General features: G+C 55.7%; 4 protein-coding genes across 4 annotated transcripts; 3 read left to right on the top strand and 1 right to left on the bottom strand.

Annotated features, from left to right (window-relative positions):
• Positions 1 to 590: 590 nt before the first annotated feature.
• On the top strand, positions 591 to 2,936 carry LTHEOB_9167 (Galactose oxidase kelch beta-propeller; the record flags this gene model as incomplete). The annotated part of the gene is made up of 1 exon (XM_035518725.1): positions 591 to 2,936. The coding sequence occupies one exon, from the start codon at positions 591 to 593 to the stop codon at positions 2,934 to 2,936; it is 2,346 nt and encodes a 781-aa protein (XP_035369197.1).
• A 2,308-nt stretch (positions 2,937 to 5,244) lies between these two features.
• On the bottom strand, positions 5,245 to 7,284 carry LTHEOB_9166 (Adp-ribosylation factor protein; the record flags this gene model as incomplete). The annotated part of the gene is made up of 3 exons (XM_035518724.1): positions 5,245 to 5,664; positions 5,723 to 6,898; positions 6,958 to 7,284. 3 exons carry the CDS (start codon positions 7,282 to 7,284, stop codon positions 5,245 to 5,247), a joined length of 1,923 nt encoding a protein of 640 aa, XP_035369196.1.
• A 328-nt stretch (positions 7,285 to 7,612) lies between these two features.
• LTHEOB_9165 (60s ribosomal protein l10a) lies at positions 7,613 to 9,388 on the top strand (the record flags this gene model as incomplete). The annotated part of the gene is made up of 6 exons (XM_035518723.1): positions 7,613 to 8,229; positions 8,442 to 8,493; positions 8,563 to 8,656; positions 8,709 to 8,784; positions 8,879 to 9,072; positions 9,126 to 9,388. 6 exons carry the CDS (start codon positions 7,613 to 7,615, stop codon positions 9,386 to 9,388), a joined length of 1,296 nt encoding a protein of 431 aa, XP_035369195.1.
• A 1,133-nt stretch (positions 9,389 to 10,521) lies between these two features.
• Positions 10,522 to 12,387, top strand: LTHEOB_9164 (MFS transporter; the record flags this gene model as incomplete). Its single annotated transcript, XM_035518722.1, has 5 exons — positions 10,522 to 10,556; positions 10,612 to 10,789; positions 10,840 to 10,980; positions 11,027 to 11,983; positions 12,040 to 12,387. 5 exons carry the CDS (start codon positions 10,522 to 10,524, stop codon positions 12,385 to 12,387), a joined length of 1,659 nt encoding a protein of 552 aa, XP_035369194.1.
• Between the last annotated feature and the right edge of the window lie 117 nt (positions 12,388 to 12,504).

Raw genomic sequence — 12,504 nt, 5'->3', positions numbered from 1 at the left:
GCGCATCGCACGATAACTGCCTGCCAAACGCGAGTCTGCGCGCTCCCTCCTCGCCGCGCCTCTCTCCCGCTCCCGACGACCGACCCGTCGACGACGCAGTCTCACATTCCTTCTCCCCACCGCGAGCCGTGTAGCTCCCCCACGCTCTTTGACAGAGTCCGCTCCCGCGCAGGCTTGCCCGTGTTTCGTTCTCTAACCCTCGTCTTCCCGGCCCACCGCAGCCCGACTGCCTGAGCCCCGGCTGGCCTCTTGATACCGCCCTGTCGCTGTGTCGACCCTCCCTTATTGCCTCTTCTGGACGGGATCCAAACAACGACGTTTCCAACCGTGCTAGGACCGAGGAGGAACTGTGGGTCAGGCCGGATCTTGTTGTTTGGAGGAAAAGGAACTGCGCGCGCTCCAGTCGCCGCCGGAAGGACCGCACCTCTCGCACCCCAGTCTGGACCACCGCATCATGATCGCGAAAGCCGAACACTAAGGGATCCTCTCGTGCCTTGGACTTCTCATCACGCCGCTCTCTACTCATACACCAACCACCCCAACCCACATTCATTCATTCTCTACAATCAAACACTCGCTCTATTCCTACCATGACGCCGCCCAAACCCGATGTGGCGCTCAAGAACCATTGCACCGTCGTCCACGAGAACACCCTCTACGCCTACTCCCCCGATGCCTTCCAGTCCATATCCCTGGAAGAGGACGCGGAATGGAAGACCTTGACGTACAACATCTCGGCCGCCGGCGCACAGTGTGTGTACGGCGGAGGGGCTCTGTACGTTGTTGGAGGAACCGTCGATGCTAGTCTCAACTATCCGGGTCTCATGAAGTACGACTTCGCCGCCAAGGACTGGGAATGGCTCTATCCCACCGACAGCATATTGGCCAACCGAGTGAACCATGGCGCCGCCTACCTGGAAGCCTCGTCCCAGCTCCTCGTCTACGCCGGTACTACTGTGACCGGAGACGCTGGAACATCATCTGGAACCTACACCATCAACACTGCCGCACCCTACAGCATCTCGTCTTACCCTTCTGGAGGCGCTCCCAACGTGATTTCTCCCATCTTGCTTCCTTGGGACGATAGCCATGCGCTCATGCTCGGTGGTGGTGCAGCCCAGACCCAAATCTTCAAGTTCAGCGTTGAAAATGGCTGGGAAAACCTCAATGTACAGCTTCCCACCGCCATTGTCGACCAGACCACTACCAAGTGCACTTTGGTCGATGGTGATGATGGCAGCAAGGTGCTCGAACAGTACAACCTTGGTGCCTCGCCCAACGAGGTCACGAGGCTTGCTCTGCTGGGAGCCGGCGGAGCTCAGGCAGAAACCGGACAGGCCATTGGTGCAAAGAGGAAGAGAGATCTGAGTCTGAGCGACTGGCCTTCATACAACAGCTCCCTCGCGCCCGACACTCCCCGCGCTGGCGCCTCGATTGCCCAGGACTCCCAAGGCCGTGCGATTATCAGCGGCGGTGATGACGACGATCCGATTGTCATCTTTGACGAACGCAAGAACACTTGGATGAACTCTACTCAGTTCTTCTACGGCAGCCAGGAACCTACCAAAATATCCTCGAGCTCTTCTTCATCTCTCTCCTCAAAGATTTCCTCGGCAACATCATCTTCGCTTGCTGCTGCATCCTCCACCGTCGCATCCGCCATTGCTTCCGCAACCGCTTCCGGGACTTCCTCTGCAGCAGGATCCGCATCTTCCTCCGACGCATCCAGCTCTGACGACGACCACAAAAACCGCATGCTTACCGTGTTGGGAGCGACCCTGGGAACGATTTTCGGGCTTGCCGCCATTCTCGTCATCATCCTGCTCATTCTCCGCTGCAGGAAGAAGAAGCAGAAGGGCCCTGGCGGAGAGAAGGGAGGAGAGAAGGATCGGCTCAGCTTTGCGGACAGGGGCGTCAGCCAATTTGGCCAGTACCCACCGCCACCAGCGGCACCCCCTTACATGCAAGACAACAACGCTTCTCAAACATCCTTGGCCATCATCTCAGGCAAGTTTGGCAACGGTGCAAAGGCGCCCAAGACACACACTCGCGGCTTGCCAAGTGATGCCAGCACGGCTGGTCTCGTGGCGAAGAAGACACCATATGGCTACGAATCGCATGAAATGTCGCCCATTGGAGCGGCACCGCCGTACAGCGTCCAGAACCCCATGGCGGAACCCCCGCCTGCGGCTGTTGCCGACGAGAAGCCTGACCGGAGCCGGAGCTCGGGATGGAGCCGTTACTTCGCTAACAATGAGGCTACCAATCTGGCCAATGAGCCTTATGATCGGTCGTCTCGGGTTAGTGACATGAGTCAGTCAGTATACGACACCAATTCGCGCTATCTGAGTACGCCTCCCAAGTTTGGCAACCCCAACCAGATACTACCGCCTCTGGACGTCAGCTTCGCCAACAACGCATTCGATGGCAACAAGGTCAGCCAGATCATGTCTGCAAGCCCAACCATCGGCAACTCCCGCGAGGATCTCTCTAGTCGCGGCATGGGAGTGGGTACGCCTATGCGTGCCGAGCTGGCACGTGCGAATAGTGTCAGCACCATCTCGAGCTTCGAGTCGAAGAGAATGTCTCAGGCCGAGGGCCAACAGACCTGGACCCCTATCGAAGGCAGTGGGTGGAACAATAGGGCTCCTAGCAGTCTCTACCCCGACAGCCGGCCCCAGAGCGAAGTTCCCTTCGCCGACGGTACTAGCTCCTACTATCCCAACGATGGCACGAGCTCTTATTACCCCAAGAGCAACACCAACTCCTTGTATCCGCCCAGCTTGCATCCCGATGCTGCCAAGATGCCTGCACCCGCTGCCGGCCGTGAGAGCACAGTAACGGTCTTCCCGAGAGGAGTGCCGTCGACGGTCCCCACGGACGAAGAGAGGCAGAAGGCTATTGGCAATCAAGACATGAGTTGGTTGAAGTTCTAAATGAACCAACCAAAAACATAAACACAAAACCATTCTACCCATCTCACTGTCCATCATCTCTTTCCACCTCTTGCCACAGCAGCTGGGCCAAACCGGCGCCGAGGCTGAGATCCGGACGCAACATACTAGCCGCGCCAACACCGGCCAACACCGGCCAACACCGGCCAACACCTGGCGCGGACGGGCGTCAGGCGTTCCTTCTTATTCGCTTCTTTTCCCATGTCGCCTAGCGCAGCGTCTCAATACCCAAATGCCACTGTTGTAGCGGCAGCATCAACAGGAGCAGCAGCTATGCGTTTTCTTGTCGATATTTGGTCCTTGCCACCATTTCCTATTTCCGTCTCACCTTTCGTACTTTGATAGCTCTCTCAGAGGTGCCACGCGTTTGCCTTGACGGCACCTTGCAGTCGTTACAGATACCCTCCGCTATTCTTGCGCCTGTTGTCATGTTTGTGATTTTTCACGAGCCAGCTTGCGAAAAACCACAGCGCCGACGAATACGTAGCAATATTGCACGCCAACCATCTGAAGAGCTACCCTATGTCGGCCGTTGCTTTGTGGGCATTGTTGTCGTTTGGATTTTGTTTGAAAGCGTTCTGAAGGGAGGGAGGAGTCTCGCAGGAGTGATAGAGGAGGAGGCGGTGTAGTAGTTATTCTCTTTTTTTTTTGTCGTCTTCTTTCTCACGCACGATGGAGGGAGCTAAGAGCGAGAAATGAAGATGGGGGAAAGTGGGAAACGGTGACAATGTTGACATGACTCTCTATCATCACGTTGTCGTCGTCAACACAACCACGCGCATGCCAAGTAGCTAATTATCTAATTCTCCCGGTCCTTTTCAGCGTTATATCATCACCCAAAAAATTCCACTTCTTCGTTGCCGCCACTACTGTCTCCACAGTCTGTTTCTCTCATTGTTTCAATGCATGTGTGTGGGGGAGGGGTTGTGGGGGCATTGGATCATGCGTTTGATTCGGTCTTCTGGATTATGTGTCTTGGATTGAGCGTCTTATAGGAAGACGTTTCAAATAACATCGATTTTGATCTTTTCGTGCATGCTACTGATGGCTGCATTGAAAGTCCAATACAGTAGTGAAGTAAGTGCCGCTCGACGTTGGTGTTGAACTACCAGTATGGTTTCATGTGATGACGTCTATTTTCATGTTGCCCATTGAATGCGAAACTCGACTTCGCCGAAAGATATTTTCCCGCTTCGCCCTTCGCCATCGTCCAAATTTCCACCCTTCACCTTGCGACTCCTGTCCCCACTGAGGCCGTCAACGAGGTGGGGACAGGAGAGGGGGAACGCTGGTCGAAGGAAGCGAGTGTGGCGACGACCATGATATTCAGTATCTCGGGTCTGCGATGTGGCAAGCTAGGGATCGGCCGCGCCGCCTGCTCGCAGGTTCGCCGTCGCGTATTGATTGGCCCCTGGGGGCCACCGTTTGCGATTTTCGCCTACAGAATGGCTTCTACGTAAACATTTGCATATCTTCGAACGCAGCGGACGGCGAATCTACAGTTTCTCCGTCCGCTTACCGTGGGGCGCTTGTGGTGTACGGAAACGACGGAAGAATTGTGGATGCATTTTGTCTGTTTGATCGTGGGTCTCGGGTGTCTGTGTTCTCGTTGCCTCGTGTATGCGTGTCTATCGTTTATGATTTTCACCCGCCACTCGTGTTTTAAGGTTCTCCCGTTGGTCTGATCTCTCGGTTACGGATACGCGCGTAGATACTGGCGCGTCACAGAATGCTCTGCTGCAGTGCAGAAACGCGCGGCGCCTTGCTTTTTTCTTCTCGTCAGGACTATTTTTCCGCCTGTCGCGTCTTGTTTCTTCTCCCTTCTACCCCTCCGAAACGTAGACGCGAAACATGTGATGCGGAACTCGCCGATCTTTCCTAGGCTGTGATGTGAATGATCAGAATAGGCAGTTGTCCTGTATCTCTTGCATCCGTAGAAAGGGTCAATACAATTGGGCCTTTGGCTCCCTCGAAAACAACATGCTACTACGCTTGCTATGCTATGCTATGCTATGCTATGCTGTGCTGTGCCATGGCTGAGACCAAATGTTCGCCAGAGTCAAGACCCTTATCGAAATGCGTGAGAGCGGCTTCTGGACATGAAACTTGAGTACGAATGCCTGAAATGCCGAAAAGATCCGTAGGCGTTTGAGAAGGTCGATGTGCAGATAGCCGACCTCGCTCATCCCTTTTTTGCTGTCTTGTCGTATCGTCATGAGTCGTGAACAAACGCCACAAACAACCCACCATTCCCTCCAATCATCGCATCGTCTTAGCGACAATGTCTCTCTCATAGAACCTTCATCTCCTCCTCGAATCCCAACCCACTCCCTCCCCCTCCTCCTCTTTCACCGCCACCCCCAACGTCGTCACCATTCCTTCTGTTTGCCCTTTTGTCCTTTCTTCTGCCCCACCACGCCTGGGTGATGTCCATTACGGCGCGGCTAAAGCTGCGGTACAGCATTTTGCCCTCCATGGTGCCGGACACGACGCTGAAGATGAAGATGCAGACTATGCTGACGGCGAGAACAATGCCGAACCAGGTCCAGAACTCGGCGACGGTGAACTCCTGGTCGTTGAATTGGCAAGAAAAATAGGCAGCCATGATGGAGACGGGCATGAAGAGAAGCGTCGCCTTTGCGAGCAGCAACGTCACCCGTGTCAGTCGCTCGACCGAGAGTGATTCCTTGATGGCGATGAGGTTGAAGTTCTGTTTGCGTAGGAGCTGGCATTAGCAATGTCTCAAGCGGCGTGATTAAAGGACGTACCATCATGACCAAGCTCTCCTTCTGGCTCAGGCATTCCTCGATCTCGCTGATAGCATACAGCCTGGTCCGGTATTTCAAGCGCTTGAACCTCGCCCTCGCGGCTGAGCTTAGTGCCACGCCCAGCATGCTCACATCCTCGTCTATCCGGTGCGCATTGCTGCTAGCGCAGTATGATCCGTCATCGAGCATGCTGCTGTTCCCTTCATCCAGAGGCGAGAGAATGTGCGAATTCTTGAGGCTGGCGAGCGTGGTCTCCTGCTTCTCGAGCACGCGGTCGATGATGACCTCGTAACTCTGGTACATGCGCTTCAGCACCGACAACTGGCGGCCGATACGGTGCAGGCGCTCGACGTGTACCAGCTCCGCCTTCTGCATCATGTCGGCACGTAGCCGGTCCAGCGCGGCGGCGTACTTGTGCTCACGCCGTGCGACCAGGCTGTAGGTTGAATACCAATCGTCGAACAGGTTGTAGAAGAGCAAGCCCGGCGCGTCGCTCGGCCGGTGCGCGCGCTCCTCCTCGCTGTCGCCAATGCGGCGCCGGATGGGCAGCACGGCAATGGCGGCGGAGCGGCTGATGTCGAAGCATTTGGAGAGGTTGCGGAACACGTTGAGGAGGTTGCGACGGATAGAGTAGAGTGTGGCAAGCTCCTCCCAGTCGTAAAAGCCGTGTTTTTCAGGGTAGGGGTCTTCGTGGATATTGAGGACAGTCTTATCTTCGCACAGCACCAGCCAACTCCATACACGCTTTCCTTCGGGTAAATCGCCACGCTCCGTGTCGATTGGCTTGTTGTCCAGCGGTTTCGATGGGTCTTTGCTGCCTGAGGTGCTGTGCAGAGAATTGTAGCCCAAGCTCACGTACCGGCGCCCTTCGTCAACGGTGGACCAATGCCATACTTCGTCGATGAGGCGGTAGTGACTGATCATCTTGGAAAGGTCATCGTCGAAGGTGCCGTCGGATATATTTATTCCCGACTGGCCTCCCGGGTCGATTCCTGATGTAAAACTGTTGGCCACGCTGTTCGGCGTATTGCGTGTACGTTGCATGGGATGTCGGAATTTTCTTTCCCATAGAGAAGAGCTGTGCTTTGAGTCCGGGTGCCTGGAAGCGTTAGGGAAAGGCTCTGACTTCATTATTCCATAAAGGCGGGGCGAAAAGTCGTAATGTTTTGCAAGCGTCTGGAGAGCACGTGAGCTGCTGGAGGGACGAGATGGAAACAAGACGGACTAGTGCTCACCCCGATGATATCTTTTTGCTTGTACGGCACCCAAATGTTAATCCATCTTCCGTAAAGGTTCGACGGCCTCGGTCTGCTCAAAAGCGCCTTCAGTGCGTCGTCACTGAGATCGAAAGCACACCAGGCATGGTCATCGCCAAAGTCGACGAAGAAGTTGCGACTCGTGGGGAGCAGGACCTCGGCTTGGAGGCGGTGGAATTCCCTGGGGTCGTCGAGATCTCTAATTTTGTGCAAGAGTTCTTCGTTGTCAAGGCTGCGATAGAAGGAGGGCAGATGGCGCTGTGGTTCAGCTCCTGGTAGTTGCAGGTGGTTGCTGTTCTCGGCCATTCTGATCGCACGCAATGCCAAGCAGGGAGAGTGGAGATGCGGTTCGGATGGCACAGGAGATTTAACAGGTGTTGCAGCGGAGGGTAGCTTGACGCGGTAGCCTTGTGACGGGTGCAAGCCTGCGAGAGGGCAAGCATGCGCCAGGGTCACGCTTCAGCCGCGCGGTCACACGCAGCCGCGCTTCGCGTAATCAAGCCGACCTCCTCCAAACCATTCCGTAACCCAGCCACGGTTGCCGATGAGACACGGGCTGAATTTACGTCAGGGCCATCATCCGGCTGTCCGCAGCTTCACCATCCGTCGTAGTGCCCAGAAGCGTCGGCACCCGATGGCCGTCGCCGTGACTACGCTGCCCAAACGCTACCTTGAAAAGTCGATATGGGATCATCTCATCGACCGCCAGAAGCAGTTCCGGCTTTTCTCTCTCAAAAGCGCCCCGGAAGCTTTTAGTTCGACGTACGAGCGGGAGCTGCAGTTCGCCTGGGACGTTTGGGAGAGCCGTCTCACAAATCCGCAGGCCACCACATTCGTCGCCATCCCAAGCACAGACCCGGATCATCTCGACGTGCGCCAGGTCCTGCATCATGAGTGGCTCGGGCAGCTTGTCTTAGTCAGGATGCACCAGGAGGACCGGGAAGAGCTGTCGGCGAATGCATCTCCATGGATGCAGGATGAGTTGCCGCATTATCACTTTAGCGGCATGTTCATCATGCCGGCTGCGCGCGGCCAGGGAGTAGCTCAAAAGCTCATCGAGCATGCCATCGCCAGCAGCACAACAACCAGTGCTAGGTACACCGTCGTTGTGTGGGCGAAAAATAAGTCGGCAAGACGCGCCTTCGAGAAATGCGGATTCAAGGTGGTTCGGGAGGAGATGTCCGAAAGTGGAAGCAACGCGCAGGAGTTGGCCCTGGTGTTGGAGTGCGAGTCTTCTCGACGAGTGGAAAAGTAAGGCGTCTTGTCGACAAAAGAGTAGAGAGAGATCAAGGCGAGAGGAGCACGAGATGCGAGCATCCCCGGCCTCTGAGCTAGTCCGAATCGGGCAAGCGCTCGCTTACGGCCGCCGCCCACACTCGGGTGGGCGACTTCACTGCGCGCCGCGAACTTTTCCGCCTCCAACAACGACACCTGCGCCTAGTCCTCACCAAAAGACCCCACAGGTTTCTTGGAAGACGGTCATTCATCATGTCTAAGATCACCGTCGCCGGCGTGGTAAGCAGCCTCGTTCCCGCCTGAGCCAGCGCGCCTACAACGAACCGCATTTACTAAGCCAACCCGCAGCGCACCAACGTCAAGGAGCTCCTTGAGTACTCCAACGAGACCAAGAAGAGGAACTTCCTGGAGACCGTTGAGCTCCAGATTGGTCTCAAGAACTGTATGTCTCGATCCACCCTTGGGCGCTGAAGACGTCCGCTAACTCGCCACAGATGACCCCCAGCGTGACAAGCGTTTCTCGGGCACCGTCAAGCTCCCCAAGGTCCCCCGCCCCAACATGGCCATCTGGTACGACTTCCTCCCACGATACTTTCAAAGCGGCGATTCCCGTGGGGACAATGCGGAGAGGGGGTAGAAAGATGCGGCGCTGACTGTGGATTAGCATTCTCGGTGACCAGCACGACATTGACCGTGCCAAGCACGGTGGTGTTGACGCCATGAGCGCCGATGACCTGAAGAAGCTGAACAAGAACAAGAAGCTGATCAAGAAGCTCGCTCGCAAGTACGATGCTTTCATCGCTTCCGACACTTTGATCAAGCAGATTCCCCGTCTCCTGGGTCCCGGTCTCTCCAAGGGTAAGCTTTCGCAGCAAAAAGCAATCGATGGCATGCACTGACAAGATGGACAGCCGGCAAGTTCCCTACGCCCGTCTCGCACGCTGAGAACCTGTCGGACAAGATCACCGAGGTCAAGTCCACCATCAAGTTCCAGCTGAAGAAGGTTCTCTGCATGGGTGTCGCCGTCGGCAACGTCGAGATGACCGAGGATGAGCTGATTGGCAACATCATGCTTGCCATCAACTACCTCGTTTCCCTGCTGAAGAAGGGCTGGCAGAACGTTGGTAGCCTTACCATCAAGGCTACCATGTCTCCTCCCAAGCGCCTCTACTAGAGTGGTGCATTGGCAGGGTGTGCAGTCCGTTGGGCTTTGCGTAGCGTAGTCGTTCCGATCGCTGCGTACTTGATACCAGATACACAATGGATATGCATGAAATGAATTTTTGGCCTTCTGTGATTGTGTGTATTGACCCGCTTTCATGAGCGGGCTCCTTTATCAAATTTCATATCGTCGGACGCTGGTGGGCGCATTTCTCTACAGTCTTGCAGCACAAATGCCTGCCGCGAAGCATTTGCGACAGCGAGCAAAATGGCGGCATGGTGCTTATTGAGCAATGCGAGCCAATTCTTGGCAAATCATGGCACTGCGCAGATTGCGACGCTGACACAGGACGCGATTGCAACAAAGCGCGTCGCAAAAATCTTCATTTGCGTTCAGCGGTGTAGCGGCCATCCCACAACCACGGTCCATTGAACGGACTGCACGCGATTGGTAGGAAAGACGGACGCGTCGCTCAACGAGGCCGGGAACGGAACGAAAGTCACAGAGAACAGGACTGACACTCAGCAAGTCGCCGTAGCGAAGCCTCGATAGGTAATTTTTTACCTGACTGATGATGAGGAGGAAAGAAGGGTTCCAGGGCGCGCGAAGTTTTTGTAGGCAGAGTTTTGGCGCTAGTCGCGAATGGTTAGCGGGCGTTTTTAGCGGCGGGTTACGTAGTCGAGGCGGCAGCTTCGACGAAGACCGTCTCAAACACCACGACGACGAGAGCAGCTGCGTCGAACACGTGCCCAGGCGCTAGCCCGACTGCAGCGTTCTACATGTGCATGCCGCCGAGTTTCCGGCGCCGGAGACCACGGACGCCGCGAGTTGCCTGCGCCTCGCCATTCGCTCGCTGTCGGTTTCCCTCACGCCCTTGCCATGACGGCCGATTTGCTAAGCGATTCCTTTCCATCCCGCAATGACGGCCAAATACCGCCAGGTCGTCATGTTCAGGCCAACTTTGCTGATTCCTCGCTGTACACCGCTCCCACAACGGCTTAGCGGTCGTCATTCTGCGTTTGACTCGTTAAATGATTTTTAATCCATCGTCCTACCCATGACTGCTGTACAAATACCTTTCGCTCCAATACTATTCTGTCCTGCTTATCCTTACCCTCATTCCCGATTCTTACCGGGTGACGAAAATGGCTGCTGCAAGTCCTCAGCCTGATGGTCCCAAGTAAGCTGCGTCATCGCGAAATGGCCCATCTTCCCCTCACTGACATGCAAGAAAGGCCCAAGGGACCTCCTGACTTTTCAAATGCCACGCCCAAAATGACACCATCTACCCTTGAGGGCGAATCCGAGGAAGCTCGTCTGGAACGCCTTGGTAGACAACGGCCGGACAAGCTCCCTTCGATCTGGTCGGAGATCGGATTCGTCTACTCGGTGACCATGTCCCAAGGGCTTACGGTTGGTAGCACTCCGGCAGCGTCTGCGACTCAAATCCTGATGTGTTCCAGGAATACTTCGTGTCTGGCTTCGATGTGATTCTGCCCACCGTGGTAAAGGAACTCAACATCCCTTCGACCTCCAAAACCTGGCCTGCAAACGCTTTCTCGCTTGTTATTGCTTGTTTCCTGCTTACATTCGGGCGCTTGGGTGTGAGTGCTATCTGCTCCGTCGATTGTTGTCGAAGGGTGCTGACAGAACAAGGACATGCATGGTGGCTATCCGGTCTATGTCGGTGGTATCGCCTGGTTCACCATCTGGTCATTCATTGCCGGCTGGTCCCAGAACGAGCTCATGATGGATATCTGCCGTGCACTGGGCGGCCTGGGCCCCGCTGCCTATCTCCCCACTGGCCTCATGCTGCTCGGAAGCTACTATCGCCCTGGACCACGGAAAAACATGGTATTTGCCATCTACGGCGCAATGGCCCCTCTAGGATTCTACTGTGGCATTTTCTTCGCTGGCATCGCCGCTCAGTTTACAACATGGCGATGGTATTTCTTCATCGGAACTATCCTCTCCCTCAGCACCGCCGTTGTCGCTTACTTCGCCATCCCGTCCGACAGAGAGGATCGTAAGGGCATGGGTATAAAAATGGATTGGTGGGGCGCCATATTGATATCGGTCGGCCTCGTCCTTGTCGTATACGCCATCACCGACAGCTCCAACGCTCCACATGGCTGGGCCACCCCCTACATTTACGTTCTCCTCATCGTCGGCGTGCTGCTCTTGGCGGCGGCCGTCTACGTTGAGGGTTGGGTTGCAGAGCAGCCGCTCCTTCCATTCGACATCTTCGATGTCAAGTACATGAAGCCGCTCTGCGCCGCATTGCTCTTCTCGTACGGAAGCCTGGGGGTTTTTCTGCTTTACACGACGTTCTACATGACTAACATCATGGGAGGCGAGCCACTCCAGCTCGTAGCATGGTTCACACCCATGGCTCTCGGGGGGTGCATCATCTCGACTGTTGGCGGACTGGTCCTCCACCGCATTCCTGGCACTGGCATCATCATCTTAGCGGGCCTCGCGTGGATCATTGCCCCTCTGCTCTTCGCAATCGCACCGCACGGCGCCAACTACTGGGCCTACACTTTCCCCAGCATGATTTGCGCCACCATCGCAATTGATCTCACCTTCACCGTGACGAACGTCTTCGTAAGTCAGACGTATTGCCCTGCTTGATACGAGTTGCTGACACCAATCTGCAACAGTTCACGACCAGCCTGCCGTTGAAGCGGCAAGGACTCGCGGGCGCGCTCATCAACACACTCGTGCAGCTCAGTATCGCCATCTTCCTCGGGTTCGCAGATGTGACTGCATCGAACACGGCCGACCTAGGCCTGATGAAGAGCTACAAGGCGGTCTTCTGGCTGGAGGTGGCCATGGCCGGCCTCGCGCAGGTGCTGATGGTCGGCTTCGTCAAACTAAAGCCGGCGACGAGCGACCTGACGGCTGATGAGAAGGCGGCACTCGAGATGGCGGAAGCGGAGGCGCGAGGAAACGCGCAAGATGCAGCGGCAAGAGAGGGCGGTGGGGAAAAGATGCAAGAGCACGCGTGAGGGCGGAATTCATGTCTTTGTATGTCATTGATGAGGTAAAGGCGTCCATCCACTCACAGGTAATAGATTATAATGCTGCCCCACTCTAGATGCGGGGGTGACGGCGGAAAAGGCGAT

Source organism: Lasiodiplodia theobromae (genome assembly GCF_012971845.1).
Source record: "Lasiodiplodia theobromae strain AM2As chromosome Unknown scaffold_30, whole genome shotgun sequence".
Lineage (NCBI taxonomy): Eukaryota > Fungi > Ascomycota > Dothideomycetes > Botryosphaeriales > Botryosphaeriaceae > Lasiodiplodia > Lasiodiplodia theobromae.
Note: the sequence above shows the minus strand (reverse complement) of the source record. Positions and strands in the feature narration are given on the sequence as shown.